The 18235-nt window shown below is 35.0% G+C and overlaps 1 protein-coding gene across 3 annotated transcripts in view; it reads right to left on the reverse strand.

Annotated features, from left to right (window-relative positions):
• BMPR2 (bone morphogenetic protein receptor type 2) overlaps positions 1-18235 on the reverse strand; it is a 151936-nt gene that overhangs the window by 53031 nt on the left and 80670 nt on the right. For all 3 annotated transcript variants that reach the window (XM_086345722.1, XM_086345731.1, XM_086345738.1), the window contains exons 2-3: positions 7413-7583; positions 5751-5921 (exon numbers count right to left, since the gene is read on the reverse strand). In XM_086345722.1, coding sequence (XP_086201848.1) covers positions 5751-5921; positions 7413-7583 — 342 coding nt within the window. The remainder of the gene's footprint in view (positions 1-5750; positions 5922-7412; positions 7584-18235) is intronic.

An 18235-nucleotide genomic window follows, 5' to 3' on the forward strand; every position in this document is an offset into this window, starting at 1 on the left:
AAATGACAAATTTTTGCCTGCTTTTCTACTAACTTAATTATCTTGTTTATAGTTAGGGAGGTTAATTATACCAATTCCAGAAGTGTTATCAAGAAACTTTTCTAAAATAACTGCAAATACTGCATTAATTATATACTTCTTTCAAACTCTTGGAATTTACAAACACATGAAAGGTGAACTGAGGGTCTAAGAAAATAAAAGAATACTGTAGATACAAATTCATTTACTTAAAAGACTGGCTTTCTTTTTAAACAGAGTAAGTACCACAAAGTCCCTCATAGTTGGAAAAAACTCAATACAGTTCACTTTCCTAAAGTGTCAGACTTTGTAGGTGCTACATGGACATATATTAGTGAAGTTTCTTTCTTTCTTTTTGTCTGGTTATTATAAAATAAAATCTCAACTTGGTGACAGTTTAATTCTATTACCTCACAAACTTTGCTATTCTCTTCTTTAACACAAAGAAAGCAAGCCTGAAGTTTCAGACAATTTGATAAGCAACAATATCTAGCTAATTAATTTACTTTCAACTTATTTACAATTAAATAAGTAATTTTTAAAATTTATTTATTGAAGGATAATTGCTTTACAGATGTTTTCCATCAGACCTCAACATGAATCAGCCATAGGTATACATATATCCGCTTCCTTTTGAATCTCTCTCCCATCTCCCTACCCCATCCCTCTAGGTTGATACAGAGCCCGTTTGAGTTTCCTGAGCCATACTGCAAATTCCCGAATTCCTGATGTCTATCAATTTTACATATAAGTTCCATGTTACTCTTTCCATACATCTCACCCTCTGCTCCCCTCTCCCCATGTCCATAAGTCTATTCTCTATGTCTGTTTCTCCACTGCTGTCCTGTAAATAAATTCGTCAGTACCATTTTTCTAGATTTGGTATATGTGTGTTAGAATATGATATTTATCTTTCTCCTTCTGACTCACTTCATTCTGTATAATAGGTTCTAGGTTCATCCACCTCATCAGAACAGACTCAAATGCGTTCCCTTTTTTTTCATGCTGTTTTTTTTTTTTACATTTTTTTTTAATTGAAGGATAATCGTTTTATAGAATTTTGTTGTTTTCTGTCTAAATGTATTTCCTTTTATGGCTGAGTAATATTCCATTGTGTATATGTACCAAAACTCCTTTATCCATTCATCTATCGATGGACATCTAGGTTGCTTCCATGTTCTGGCACCACTGTAAATAGTGCTGCAATAAACAATAGGATACATCTGTCTTTGTCAATTTTGGTTTTCTCAGGGTTTATGCCTAGGAGTGGGATTCCTGGGTCATATGGTGGTTTTATTCCTAGTTTTTAAAGTAATCTCCATACCATCTTCCATAGTGGCTATATCAGTTTACATTCCCACCAACAGTGCAAAAGCATTCCCTTTTCTCCACACCCTCTCCAGCACTTACTGTTTGTAGACTTTTTGATGATGGCCATTCTGACTGGTGTGAGGTGATATAAATAAGTGATTTTAAAGTTCTTCTTTCTTATAATACTTACAACACCTTCTACTTACCATACTGGCTTTCCATTTACAGTTGATGAGAAATTTCGCTTTAAAGTACTTGTAAGTATTTTTTAATGAGATGATACAAAGAAAAATAGATGTCCTTGAATTTGGGGAAAAAGTCATAAGCATGCTCAAAAAAATCTTTTCATTCTACCAAATGAATGAACAAAGAAGTATTAATTTGTCTGCATTTGTGTGTAGAGAATAATGGTTAAGGATAACTGAGTATGGACAGTAATGGTTAAAACTAATAGAAAGTAATGTTTGGTAACACATACTCTGGAGTTAAAACATCTGGTCTGTAATCTTGGCTCTACCACTTACTAGCTGTGTAACTTGGTAAATTATGTATCTGTGCCTCAGTGTTATCCATGTGAAACAAGAATGTAACAGGAACCATTTCATATGTTTCTGTAAGGGTTAAATGTAAATGCTTAATGCATACAGAGCCCTTAATGAGTACTCAAAAAATGTTATTTAGCTAGTTTCAATTTCCCTATGTAATAAAGGCCTGGAGTCCCTTTAATATGTTTACTGAAACTGCTCTATCAATTGTATAATCCTGATAGACTGAATTGAAATTTTATTAGTAGATGTATCCTATCTGAAAAAAACATTTTCTAAAAATCTAAAGTTTACTGCAAGTAATATTTTAAGAAGCAATACTCATTGAATAACTATCTAACACTAATGTCTTAAGGCCAAAAGGAAATAGAATTAAGATCAGCATATGCAGATTGGGGAAGGAAACAAAGTACATCAAAAGTAAACCTATCATACTGGGCACAAAACATGGACGGTTTCCTAAGAGAAAGGAAGGGGCCACAGAAAAGGAGATCTTGAGGGAAGAAGAGTACCTAATCTTCCTGAAATCCATAACTGTGTCTAGAACCAGGTTTACTTATATTAATGCATAAACAGGTACAGAACTACTGGATACTGTTTTTTAAGATTCTCATACTTTCTCATTTTTAAAATACAAATAGTCAGAATCAGGTACCCATTCCCTTAAAAGAGACAAACAATTGAAACAGACTTAGTAGTATTAGAGAAAAATCTTTGAAAAAAGTGACTGAGGAGCAAAGATCTACATGAGTTATCAATCAATCCATATATCTCCTTATCTCTAGCCAGTTTTATTTTGGAGAATTATCCGATAATGTGACTCAGTCTAAACACATGCTAAATGTTGCCAACAACCCAAGATCAGGGGTTACAGCAAAATATCTGACATGCATTTCTAAATATCAGAAGCTATTTTTCTTTTCTTTTTCAACGGTAATAATTCAACATATAGAAACATACATATGGAAAACTATACTTCAGATGCTGTGATTGGAGGAAAAATGCTTGAGACCAAAGAGCTAGCGTCCTAACTAGCTAGAAATCATTGGTGATCTATAGTCCAAATAGAATGTTAATTTTTATGGCATATAACAATGCTCATACAACTTTTTTCAACATTAATAATTAACTGCTGGTATTTAATTATTTTAAAACAGACATTTCACTTATGCCTCAACAAAAGCATCAGTGGACTTCCTATTCCACTAAATTTTTTAGGAACCAGTCACACTTAACTTACAGCTGATATTCCTGTAACTTTTTACCTATTATTATATTGGTAGACAATAAATGTCAAATGTTAATATTTCGGACCCCAAACCAAAAAAAATTTAACCTTTAAATTAGAGGTTATGTTAAACTTACAAAAACTTATATAAGAAGGGGAAGAAGGGGATGACAGAGGATGAGATAGTTGGATGGCATCACTGACTCGATAGATAAGAGTTTGGGCAAACTCTGGGAGTTGGTGATGGACAGGAAGACTGGCATGCTGCAGTCCATGGGGTCACGAACAGTTGGACACGACTGAGCAACTGAACTGACATTTTTAAGGGAAACAAACTCCCTTTTTGTAACAGAACATCCTTAATTTATGACCTGCCTGATTTACCTTTGTGATTAGATTCAGGATATGCATTCTTGGTTGAAATACAGTACTGTATTAGCACATTGTGTCCTCAGGGTATCATGGATGTCCATCTGCCCTTCATTAATGACACTATTAATACTTGTCTAAGGTACTGTCCAATTTTCTCACTCCATAATTACTAATTTTCCCTTGCAATATATGTTGGAGAAATTCTAAACTCAAATACCCTCTGTCTTTACTGACTGCCCCCTAGATTTGAGATCATTTGATGATTCTTGCCTGACCCAATACTTGGAATGATAGCTGCATAATGATAATTTTCTAACTTCTCGATTTACCACTTGGCATTCTACTATAAACAACTGCCCTATCTTCTCTCTCTCTGCTATCAACAGAGAACTAATTCATTTTCCCTCCAAAGGTTTATAACTTAATACTGTAGTTTTTTAGCACTACAAGGATCTCAAATGTAGCTCATGGAAGGATCCTTCAAGCTGATTACTGTGACAAGTCTCCATTCTTTGAGGGGGTACCTCTTTCCTTACTTTCTAGTGTTACAAGATGTTGCAGGCTTATTTTGTACCTATATTGCACCAATCCTAGAATAAGTCATTTTTCCAAGGAGCCCAAGTTTCATTGACTGAGGAGTCATCAGTTCAGTTCAGTTTAGTTGCTCAGTTGTGTCTGACTCTTGGTGACCAGATGGACTGCAACACACTAGACTTCCCTGTCCATCACCAACTCCCAGAGCTTGCTCAAACGGTGTCCATTGAGTCAGTGATGCCATCCAACCATCTCTCCCTCTTGAATCAGGTGGCCAAAGTACTGGAGCTTCAGCTTCAGCATCTGTCCTTCCAATGAATATTCAGGACTGATTTTCTTTAGGATTTACTGGTTTGATCTCCTTGCTGAGTGTTTATATGAAATATAACTGGCTTCATTTGCTTTCAGTTTGGAATTGTGGGGAGTCATAGTAGAAACTAAATCTGTGTGTTATGTACACTTATAGTTACCGGAGTGCTTTTGTTTCTTGTCAACAAACAAAGGTAAGAAATATATTTAGGTAGGTATGTATGTATACACACACAAATACACACACACACACACACACACACAGCTTCATATAAATGCATATAACACATATATGTGGATATTTTTAAAGGCATATGTCCCTAATGATATTTTAAACTACAATCTATTCACATAGGATTCTCTTTTATTTCCACATCTATAACTATGTTTCCTTATTTCCTTCAGTGAGAACAAGAGATTCCAAGAATATCAACACCTACATTCATTTTCTTAATCCTATAATACAAATATATCTACAACTTCAGAACTGCTTTGTCGACACTACTGAATATAAAATCTTCTAAAGAGATTAGTATTTATTTGCAATTACCCCCACTATCTCTTACATCACATCTTGCATCAAAGAGTATATACAGTCAAATACCATTTTAGTAACATGCTTAGTTCTTTCGTTTCCCCTTAAGTGTGATTACAATGTTTATGTGAAATACAGCTGGGCTCATTTGCTTTGAGTTTGGAATTGCACCCCCTTCCCATCCTTAATGACTTAGTTATACTTTTACACACACAGATTAGCAACAGGACTCCAAAATTCAAAACTACATGCATAAAGCTATGTTCAGAGGGCTCTTTTTCCCTGTATCCTTTTTGCTCCATTCCCTCCAACCCTTGTAAGTAACCAACATTACTGTTTTCTGGTTTATCCTTTCTTCACTTCTTTTTGTAATGATAAGCTTTCTGTTTTACATAAAAGACAGCATATTGTATAAGCTTATTACACACCTAACATTACCTCCAAATATAGCTTTAAAATTAGTACTCCATTACACGTACATACCATAGTGGATTTCAATCAATCTTCTATTCTTAGGCTTTTACGTGGTTTCAATACTATGCAGTTACACACAACACTGCAACGGATACTTTATGCATATGCATTTAATACTGTTGGGGGTATGTCTTCAAAGATCAATATCCCACAAATGGGAGTGCTGGGTAAAAAGTAGGCACACATGTTGTATTCTTAATATTGTCACTCCCTTCAAAATATAGTTAGAAAGTATTATATTTTGATTCATATCTTGGAAATCCTGGTGTACCTTTTTTCGATTTCAGCCATTAGCTAGATGCACTCTCATTATGCTGGAACTCTCTCCCTTTTACTTTGGCCAAACTGGAATATTTGTATAATTTAAATTCTGAAACTCTTTGGAGAAAGGAATTTTCAGGAAAAAGTATGTTACTTTACTCACTGAGTGGTGTTGTGTCTGGAGGTGGAAAATTCTCAGTAAAGTTGACATTACACAAGTCTGTGCTACAGCAGCAGAACCGGTATGTTCCATTCTGAATTGAGGGTGGGGTGGTAGTTACTACACATTCTTCATAGTGACACTCCTGGGGATCACCAATGTGAGACCAACATCCTACAAGTAGATATTAATGTAAACAAGTTAAGAGTCTGCAGGATTAGAAAGAACTAAAAGGAAAACAACAAACAAATTGCAAACAATGTGATGGAGTACAAATAAGTTATAAAACTCTCTTGCAAACCAAAAAGAAACCACATTTTTTTAAATAACAGAAAAAGGTAGAGCATAAAAAGGCATTTGTGGGAGGAAAAAGCCATTAATAAAATGTTTCACATCATAATTAATCGAAGAATTTATTATTAAAACATCTATAGGAATACTTTTTTATCTATTAAACTGTTCTGGTTTTTAAAATAATGATATATAATGATAACAAGGATTCAGTAATACTCTCATACAGTGCTGGAGGGAATGTAAACATATACAACATTTTTAGAAAGTTACATAGTAGTTTTTATGAAGAGCCTTAAAATATTCATGTTTGATAATCTAAAAATTGTACTTCAAGAAGTCTATTCCATATGTATGGTTAAGGCCTTCTGCTGTTCACCTGAAACTACCGCGACATTGTTAATCAGCTATATACCAATACAAAATACTTTTGGTGTTTAGAAAAAATAAAGTAGAAGTCTGTTCTGGGGATTCCCTAGTAGCTTAGGTGGGAAAGAATCTGACTGCCAATGCAGGAGACACAGGTTCGATCCCTGATCCGGGAGGATCCTGCATGACACAGGCAACTAAGCACATGAGCCACAACTACTGAACCTGTGCTCTCTGAGTCCATGCTGCACAGCAGAAGCCACCGCGATGAGAAGCCCAACGCACTGCAACAGTGAGCGGGAGCCCCCGCTCACTGAAACTAGAGAAAAGCCCATGCACCGCAAAGGAAACTCAATGCAGTCATAAATAACATTTTTTTAAAAAAGGTCTATTTGAGATACAAAGAATTATGTTCAAAGATATTCACTGAAGCATTATATTACAATGAAAACTGGACAACAACATAATGTCCAACAAAAGAGTAATGTGTAAGTAAACTGAGATACATGTATACAATGAAATACTATATAGATGTTGAAGGTGTTCTCAACGAATAGTTAAAGATAGGAAAATATCCATGATATAATTGAAAATGGGAAAACTGTATATTAAATGTTTTATATAGTATTACCATAATTTGGAAAAAAAATTACACAAACATATAACATAGGAGTACAAATGTAGTACCTGAAGGGAATAAACCAATGTAGTTTAAAAAAATTTTTATAGGTATGGAATTGTAGACATTTATTCTCTTACAGTTTTCTGTATTTTCTAAACTTCATAGAATGTCATTATATTATTAACATTGTAATAACATACTATTAAAATAAGCTAAAAATCAATTACCCTTTGTAAATTTGGAGCTTGTTTGGGCATACATACATGAATACATACTTTTAAATGTACTGTTCTCCTGCAGTGTTATACTCTATCTCCATGCCCTTTTTAGATAATCTTCAATTGTATGAAACAGTGATTTCAGGTAAGAAAAGTATTACTTGCCTTGTTTTACCAGATTGATGTCCCCTTTTGATTTCTCCCAAAGGCCATAGCAGGTGCTACCTTTTGAGCATAATATTGTTCCGTTTTCATGAGAGATTCTACTTTCACCTATCCCAAGGTCTTGTTGATATGGATCTTTAAATGCACAGAGACGTTCTTGATTCTGAGAAGCTAAAACAAAGGGAAAAATGACAAACTCGTTATATGATAATCTTTGCAAAAAATTATTACAAAAGCCTTTATAGTCTTTTTGAAAGCCACTTTAAATTTCCCTACTAAATTCCTAACAAGGTGTGGGTAACTGAGAAATTTTATACATATTTAGTAATATTTTCTATTAGTTTGTTAACTTCCTGAATACACATTTCTCAAAAGCAATACCCTCTTATACAAATTATTCTCATCACTCTATGGAATATTAATGTCTGAATTAACAAATATCATCAGAAAAATGTCTATGCTCTAAATTATTAAAAATTAAAAATAAAGAAATCAACAAACCTAGAAGGCTGAATAATTTTTGGAAATTCTACAGTATCCCCTTCTACCATATTTTACAGCAAATTGTAAAACGCTAAACCTAATATCATTAGCCATATTAAACTAAGGACGAGGACTGACTGCAAATGGATACATGATTTTTATCTGGACTATTCCAAAATTACATGTGGTAATGTCTGCACAGCTTTTTAAAATTTATCAGAAAAAAAAATAACTCTTCACTTAAAATGACTGAATTTCATGCTATTATATAAATTATACCTTAATAAACCTGTTTTTAAATATTAAGCCTATCAGTGGTCAAAAAGAAAATGATTTTCCATTATTAAAAATATCAATAAAATAGCCAGAAAAAGAAATGCTTAATAATCCCTTATACTAAAGGTCACCCGAATGTATTTTCAATGCCAGTCAAGCTTTCTCCATATACATAATCGATTTAACTAATCTCAGCACATTTGCCACATAATTTATCAGCTAACAAACATTTACCAACACTGCTGAGACTACCAAAGAAGTAAATGGTCATCAAAAGCAACGGCTGATCTTTATTTGGTTTCATAAAGCAGACACTCCTAATGGTTTGACTAGCTAGTAGCCAGGCTCTTCTGTCCATGGAATTTTCTAGGCAATTAATACTGGAGTGGGTTGCCATTTCCTACTCCAGGGGGATCTTCCTAACCCAAGAATCAAATCCGTGTCTCCTGGGTTGACAAGTGAATTCTTTAGCACTACACCACCTGGGAAGCCCATGTTAGCACTAAAGACGATCTATTAAAATAATGTTTCTTATACAAAACTAAGGACCAAACCCTAGAAAAGAAATGAAAGACCAACAACTGTGGGCTCAAGTCCATTCAGAAACACAGACCTGCCATATTTATTACAACAGACCACATTCAAAGTAATGGGCTAAGTAAATAGGGGATTTATAAGTAGATAATATAGAGTTCCACCCCTCAAGCATCTTAAAGTCTACTTGGAGACAGAGAGTAATTACTTAAAAAAAACACAAAAGTGATTTCCACAATTAAAAATTACCTCAGGCAGTCTTCTAGAAGATATCCACTAATACCAAATAAATGGCCAGAAAATACAGTATATCTTTTCATAAAAACTAATCTTAAGACATTAGCCTGATTATAATTCTACCATATTTTACCATAAATAGTCACATATTCAAATTCCTTTAATGACAAACATTTATATTATCTTGCATATTGAATATCAATATTTCCTTAGATATACCCTAATTTGCAAACTTTCACAAATAGGAAAAGGAGTACGTCAAGGCTGTATATTGTCACCCTGCTTATTTAACTTATATGCAGAGTACATCATGAGAAATGCTGGACTGGAAGAAACACAAGCTGGAATCAAGATTGCTGGGAGAAATATCAATAACCTCAGATATGCAGATGACACCACCCTTATGGCAGAAAGTGAAGAGGAACTAAAAAGCCTCTTCATCAAATTTAAAGAGGAGAGTGAAAAAGTTGGCTTAAAGCTCAACATTCAGAAAATGAAGATCATGGCATCTGGTCCCATCACTTCATGGGAAATAGATGGGGAAACAGTGGAAACAGTGTCAGACTTTATTTTTTGGGGCTCCAAAATCACTGCAGATGGTGACTGCAGCCATGAAATTAAAAGACGCTTACTCCTTGGAAGGAAAGTTATGACCAACCTAGATAGCATATTCAAAAGCAGAGACATTACTTTGCCAACAAAGGTCTGTCTAGTCAAGGCTATGGTTTTTCCAGTGGTCATGTATGGATGTGAGAGTTGGACTGTGAAGAAGGCTGAGTGCCGAAGACTTGATGCTTTTGAACCAGGGTGTTGGAGAAGACTCTTGAGTCCCTTGGACTGCAAGGAGATCTAACCAGTCCATTCTGAAGGAGATCAGCCCTGGGATTTCTTTGGAAGGAATGATGGTAAAGCTGAAACTCCAGTACTTCGGCCACCTCATGCAAAGAGTTGACTCATTGGAAAAGACTCTGATGCTGGGAGGGATTGGGGGCAGGAGGAGAAGGGGACGACAGAGGATGAGATGGCTAGATGGCATCACTGACTCGATGGATGCAAGTCTGGGTGAACTCCAGGAGTTGGTGATGGACAGGCAGGCCTGGCGTGCTTTGATTCATGGGGTCGCAAAGAGTCGGACACGACTGAGCGACTGAACTGAACAAATTACTATTAAGATCAAAATAAAATATATCTCTACATATAAAGTACATACAGCACAGAGACTGATACTTAAAAGATGTAAACTAAAAAGAAAATTCTATAATATAGATCTTTCAAAAAAGCATGCCTATTTTAACTCCCTATCCCCGTTTCTTGATTAAAGTTAAAGGCTCCTTAGCTACTACCACTTGCTGAAATTATATAACCTACTCTGCTTCTCTTTTTGTCATTATTGTTAGAAATTTTGCCATTATTGTTAGAAAGGTCAGAATGAATTTATAAACTAAACATCTCTAGTTTTTCACAACCAAGATAATCGATTTTTTCTCCTCCTCTTCTGTTCTTATCCATTTTGTCTAGAATTTTGTATTGAATATTGAGTTGATGAATAGGGATCTAACCATATCTGGAAGTAGAATTAAATGCCTTATTTACTTTAAAAATAAAAAGAAAATGAATATTATCATGAAATGACACAAAATAAAACTTTTTCCTCTTCCTGGATTTCTTTTACAATAGAAAAGCAGCAAAAGGCATGAGCATAACGGCATAAATTTTTAGTGCCATTATTAAATAATTCAATGAATGAAACCTAGAAGACTCCTTATAGAGAAAGACAATAAACAAATCCAATCTCTTCTATGTTTCCCTCTCTCTTCGTCCCAATATCATCAAAGCAATAAAGGTACAAATGTAGGTACACTGAATCGTACCTTTATTGTCTCTCAGTTTTCACTGATTTTTTTCTTAAAATTACTTCAGCCTGGACTCCCCTGGTGTTTTAGTGACTAAGAATCCACCTGCCAATGCACAGGACACGAGTTTGATCCCTGGTCAGGAAGATCCCACATGTCCCGGAGCAGATAAGCCCAGAAGCCTCAACTACTGCACCCATCTGAGGCAACTACTGAAGCCCATAAGCTCTACAGCCCACGCTCCACAACAGAGAAGCCACCACAATGAGAAACTCCCAACGAAGAACAGGCCCTGATCACCACAACTAAAGAAAGCCCGCACGCAGCACTGATGACCCAGTACAGCCTAAATAAAAAAGTCTAATTAGTATAGGGAAAATCTACTTTGCTATTTTAAGAATAACTCTTTCAAATTTTGATTCAGCAAATTACCATATAAAATAAAGATGTCTAGCAAATCACCTTTTGCTCAAATAAAAAAAAAAAGAAATCCGTTTCATAAAAGAGTGCTTATAGCTTTTTAAATGCTATTTGTTGGAATGTTTCAGCAGTATCTCTATAGAAAGTTTTGGATTCTTCATAAATCATGTAGGCAAAAAAGGCATGAAATAAACAGTATTATCAGAAAGTCTAGCCTAGCATTATACTGTCACATACAGAGACCTGATTATTTACATGTGGTTTTCTAAATTTATCAACAGCTTGGCAAATCTTGATCAGTTGAATATAGTCAATTAGCTCTCTTAAGAGACATCCTTAACCAAGTACTGTGATTAGACATGAGTCTTTTAAAAATTGCTCTCCTCATTTTAAAGAGGTGATATTTGGTTGTAATAAGCACTAAAACAATTTTGATTAACTATGTTAAAATGCAAATAGTCACATCCAAAGTGCTAACAGAGATATCTTCATAAAAGATAAAGTGGACCATGCTTAAAATCTATTAGCTCCCTGAAGTTGCTAGAATGAAATTCAAGCACTTCATTTAGCATTGAAGGCCATTTATAATTAAGACCCAATAGGAACATGACCAATTTTGTGGGCCCTAGGAACTTTTGTTTTCATGGGACCTTTCCTCCATTAAAAAGTATACTTTATAACTGCATTGGGAGAAAAACATTAACACTAAATATCAGAACATTTTCTTTAACAATAAACTTCATTTTTTTCCTTCTGATTTTAAAACAAATTAAAACATTCTCATGGGCCTGCAAAAATACTATGGGCCCTGGATTCTATGCCTTCTGTGCCTAACAGGTAAGTCAGCCCTAGGACTCAATCTACTACTTGCCATTCATGCTATTTCTCCATTCTTCACTTTCCACCACATGAATATGCCAAGGGCTTTTACACATAATATACCCAATATCCAGAATGCCATTTTTGATGCTCTGCTTTAGCATTATATGGTACTATATTTTATCAATTTAACATACATATCTTCCCCACCAAGCAGGAGGGTGACTTCACTTGTTCCCAGAGTCAGATTAGATTTACATAACTCATTTTGTATACCATAAATCCCCAACAGTGTTAAGGGCAGTTTTCATATCTACATGAATTATACTTAATATCATATTCCCACTCAAAGATTATATATCTAGGCAATAATCATCCAGTCCTTTGACCATGAAACTACAAATGAAGCAATAAAGATACTATTAGTATAAAGACAACATATACTATTTCGCTCCATATACATATAAAATTGAAAATAAAGTAAACATTTTCTGTTTACATAAGCTTCCTGGGATCTGCATTTGCTAATCATATGCAGCATTTAATTTCCAGGAACAGGTGTGGCATGTCTAGAATACTCAGCTGTCTTACATTTCCCACTCTGTGACATAACACTATCAAGAATGCAGGGTATAAAGGTATGGCATAGTTTCATCATGTCAGCATGAGTTAACTGTCATTACAGACATAAATCAGCATCATTATGCTTACACTGAAAAATACTACCCACTTGCTTTTATGAGGGAAGAAAAGAAAGGAAAAAAAGGCTGTACTGAAAATATTAACTCTATGTGTACTCAGTCATGTCTGATTCTTTGAAAACCCATGGACTGTATAGCCCAATAAGCTCCTCTGTCCATGGAATTTTCCAGGCAAGAATCTTGGGAGCGGGTTGCCATTTCTTCCTCCAGGGGATCTTCCCCAGTGACTCGAACCTGTGTCTCCTACATTGACAGATTCTTTACCACTGCATCACCTGGGAAGTAAAACTATTAACTATTTGCCCTTTTAAAACAAACAAATACTATCATATTATTTGACCTTTCATGAAAATATATTCATGATTACTTATATGTTTCAAAGACAAAAGTTTTTGAATGATTTTATGTTAGATTTTTTACTTTTAAATATCAATATATCCATAGGTAATTGAAAAGAAATACAGGGAAGAGAATTTGATTTGTAAACTAGGTTCCCACTTCTCCATTCTTTGGCCACTGAATAAAATGTATGCTAGTCCAGTCTAGAAAAGAAAAAGAAAAATAGAGAGTAGTCCAATCCCTCTCTCATCAATGCACACATCCCACCCACACAATCACTATACAGTAGTAACAAAACCAAGAGATCAATATTAGCATAATCCACAGAGTTTAATCATATTTTATCAACAATACATGTACCTATCTGTGTGAGAAAAAATTTAAGCAATTTTGTCATATACTATCACAATCAAAACATTCAACTGTATTATCACTCTCATGTTAACCCTTTAAAATCATGATCCCTTCGTCCCCCATTCCTAATCAATAGTAACCACTAACCTGCTCTCCAACTCAATGATTGATATTTCACAGGTGTTCATATAGTACATATTCTTTAGAGACTGACTTTTTTCACTGAGAAAAATTCCTTGAGGTTCACCCAATTTGCTGCATGAATCAATAGTGAATTACTTTTTATGTAGTAGCATTTCATGATGTAGATGAGATGTACAATCTGTTTAATTTTTCATCTTATGACGCTTATAGGGTAGTTTTCAGGTTTTTTTGGCTATTAGAAATAAAACTGTTATGAACATTTGTATATATGTTCAATTTTATCAGGATTTTTGTTTACAGTAAAATAAGATTAAAGTCCTAGAAAAATAAAGTATGACATCAGCAAAAAAGAAACTTGACACTAAGACCATGTGCTCTACCAACAAAATACACTGCACCCCATTATATACATTAAAAGCTTATTTCAGAGCATTCAAAATTCTCTAACCTCTGTTAACCAAGTAGTTCTAGTATGGGGAGAACTGGGTTGTGCTATGGGATCTTGGTCTAAAGAACCATTCGTGTAGTATACTCTTTATATGTATATGTATAAATACAAGGTACTTATGGCACAAAGTCTTTAAGATGAGAGATTCCAGTTTGGGGATGCTGGTGTTTAAAGGAAGCCTAGTTCTTTGTAACAAAGTCCAACAAATACGGCAGAGCTCTGTCCCTTTGATGCCTGGACACCCAGAGCCCTTTAATGTGGAAGCCTCTGCTGGTGAGCTTTTCCTAGAAATACAAGAATAACACTGATCCATCCATCTTTATTTCCTTTTCCTACATTAAAAACAGACACATGGCAAATAAATTTTCACATTAAAAGAATGTGACTCTAAAACAAAACAAAACAAAAAAAAAAAAGAATGTGACTCTAACATGAAAATTCAAATTAAAACTGCAATGAATGATGAAATTCAATATCCATTTAAGACAAAAACTTCAACAAAGTAGATATAGAATGAATGCACCTCAACATAATTAAGCCCATATATGACAAATCACAACTAACAAAATACTCAATGGTGAAAAGCTGAAACCTTTTCCTTTAATATCAGGAACTAAGACAAGGATGCCTACTTGACACTTCTATTCAACACTGTATTCACAGTCCTAATCAAAGCAATTAGGCAAGAAAATAAAATAGAAAGCATCCAAAATGTGAAGAAAGAAGTAAAACTGTCACTATTTGCAGATGATATATTATATATAGAAAACCCTAAAGATTCCACCAAAAAACCAAAACCTATGAGAACTAGTGAATGAATTCAGTAAAGTTGCAGGACACAATTCTAACAGACTGAAATCTGCAGGGCTTCTACATACTAAGAGCGAACAAACAGAAAAATGAAGAAAACAATCCCATTCACAGTTGCATCAAAACGAGTAAAATGGCTTGTGATAAATTTAACCAAGGAAGTGAAAGACCTATACTCAGAAAATGTAAAAAAAATGCAAAGAAATCCATTTATCAGTGCTCATGGATTGGAAGAATTAGTATTATCAAAATGTCCATACTACCAAGCAACCTACAGATTCTATGCAATTCCTATCAAAATAACAATAGCATTTTTCACAGAACTAGAATAAATAATTCTAAATCTACATAGAAATACAAAATGCCTCAATAAACAAAACAATCTTGAAAAAGAACAAAGCTGAAAGTAACAAATTCCCTAATTTCAAACTATATTACAAAAGTATAATAATCTGAACAGTATGATACTGCCACAAAAAGAGATACAGAGATCAAAAGAACAGAACAGCAAGCCCAGAAATAAACCCAGGCTTATATGCTCAATCAATATAAGCCAAAGGAGGCAAGAATATTCAATGGTTACAGTCTCTTAAATAAATGGTGCTGGGAAAACTAGACAATGGAATGCAAAAGAATGAAATTGGACCACTTTTTTACATCATACACAAAAACAAACTCAAAAGGGGATACGGAATTAAATCTAAGATTGAAACTATAAAACTCTCAGAAGAAATCATAGGCAGTAAGCTCTTAGGCATTAATCTTAATATTTTTGGGGTATATCTCCTCAGGCAAGGGAAACAAAAGCAAAAATAATCAAATGGGATAATATCAAACTAAAAAGCTTTTGCACTGCAAAGGAAACCATCAACAGAATGAAAAATCAACCTACTTAGTGGGAGAAGATATTTGTAACTCCAATAAGGAGCTGACATCCAAAGTATATAATGACCTCATTCAACTCATAAGAAACTGTGAAAAATTCTTAAGGAGATGGGACTACCAGACCACCTTACCTGCCTCCTGAGAAACCTGTATGCCAGTCAAGAAGCAACAGTTAGAACCAGACATGGAACAATGGACTGGTTTAAAACGGGGAAAGAATTACATCAAGGCTGTAAATTGTCACCCTGCTTATTTAACTTATATGCAGAGTACATCATGTGAAATGGCAGGCTGGATGAATCACAAGCTGAAATCAAGGTTGCCAGGAGAAATATCAACAATCTCAGACGTGCAGATGATACCATCCTAATGGTAGAAAGAAGAGGAACTAAAGAGCCTCTTGATGAAGGTGAAAGAGGAGACTGAAAAAGCTGGCTTAGACTCAGCATTCAAAAAACGAAGATCACGGCATCCAGTCCCATCACTACATGGCAAATAGATGAGGGAAAAAATGGAAACAGTGACAGACTTCATCTTCTGGGGCTCCAAAATAATTGCAGATGGTGTGTGCAATTAAATCGCATTAATTTAATGAAATTAAAAGACACTTGCACCTTGCAAGAAAAGCTATGACAAACCTAGACAGCACATTAAAAAGCAGAGACATCACTTTGCCAACAAAGGCCCATACAGTCAAAGCTATGGTTTTTTCAGCAATCATATATGGATGTAAGAGTTGGACCACAAAGAAGACTGAACACTAAAGAATTGATGCTTTCAAACTGTAGTGCTAGAGAAGACTTGAGAGTCCCCTATACCGCAAGGAGATCAGAGTCAATCCTAAAGGAAATCAACCCTGAACATTCACTGGAAGGACTGGTGCTGAAGCTGAAGCTACAAAACTCTGGCCACATGATGCAAAGGGTCAACTCATTAGAAAAGACTCTGATGCTGGGAAAGACTGAAGGCAGGAGGACAAGGGACAACAGAGAATAACTGACTCAATGAACATGAGTTTGAGCAAACTTTAGGAGAAGGCAATGGCAACCCACTCCAGTACTCTTGCCTGGAAAATCCCATGGACGGAGGAGCCTGGTAGGCTGTAGTCCATGGGGTCACTAGGAGTCAGACAGGACTGAGCGACTTCACTTTCACTTTTCACTTTCATGTATTGGAGAAGGAAATGGCAACCCACTCCAGTGTTCTTGCCTGGAGAATCCCAGGGACAGAGAGCCTGGTGGGCTGCCGTCTATGGGGTCGCACAGAGTCAGATACAACTGAAGCGACTTAGCAGCAGCAGCAGCAGCAGGGATATGGTGAAGGACAGGAAAAGCCTGACATGCTGCAGTCCACCTGGTCAAAGAATCAAACACAACTTAGCAACTGAACAACAACATTCAACTCAATACCCCTCACCCCACCAAAAACCCCAAACAACACAATTAAAAAATGGGCACATGTACATCTGTGGCTGATTCATGTCAATGTATGGCAAAAACTATCACATATTGTAAAGTAATTAGCCTCCAATTAAATTAATTTTTAAAAATGGGCAGAAGACCTGAATAGATATTTTTTTCAAAGGCATACAGACGGCAAACAGGCACATGAAAAGATGCTACATGTCAGCAGTTGTCAGGAAAACACAAATCATAACCCTTATGAGACAGACACCTCACACCTGTCAGACTATTCTCAAAAAGACAACAAAGAACAAGTACTGATGAAGATGTGGGGAAAAGGAAACCATTGTACACAGTGGGAATACAAATTGGTGCAGTTACTACAGAAAACGGTAGGGAGGTTCCTCAAAAAATTACAAATAGAACTACTATACAAGATAGAGATTCAACTTCTGTTTATCTGGAGAAAATGAAAACACTAATTTGAAAAACTATAAGTACCCCTAGGTTCACTGTGGCATTATTTATAATAGCTAATATATGGAAGCAATTTAAGTACCCATCAATTTAGATGTGATGTTTATATACACACAATGGATATACAAGAAAAATAAGATGTGGTTTATATATACACAATGGAATATTATTCAGATATAAAAAAAAGAATGAAATCTTGCTAATTGGAACAACATGCATGGATTTAGAGGGTATCACACTAAGTGGAATAAGTCAGAGATATACCATGTGATTCTACTTTTCACATGTGGAATAAGCAAAGAGATAAACAGAACAAAACAGAAACAGCTCCGTAGACACAGATAACAAATTGGTGGTTTCCAGAAGGATGGAGGATGGTGGGGTGGGATATCTAGGTAAAGGAGATTAAGAGGTATAAACTTATAATTGTAAAATAAACACATCATGGTGCTGTAATATACAGTATAGGGATTACAGCTAATAATATTGCAGTAATTGCAGTAATATTGCAGTATGGTGACAGACAGTAGCTGGATTTATCATGTGATCATTTCATAATGTATAAAAAATACCCAATCACTATGTTATACACCTGAAATTAATATAATATTGCATGTCAATTATAACTCATCTTTCTTAA

Source organism: Bos grunniens, chromosome 2, assembly GCF_055505025.1.
Source record: "Bos grunniens cultivar Pamir isolate PY7600 chromosome 2, Bosgru_T2T1.0, whole genome shotgun sequence".
NCBI lineage: Eukaryota > Metazoa > Chordata > Mammalia > Artiodactyla > Bovidae > Bos > Bos grunniens.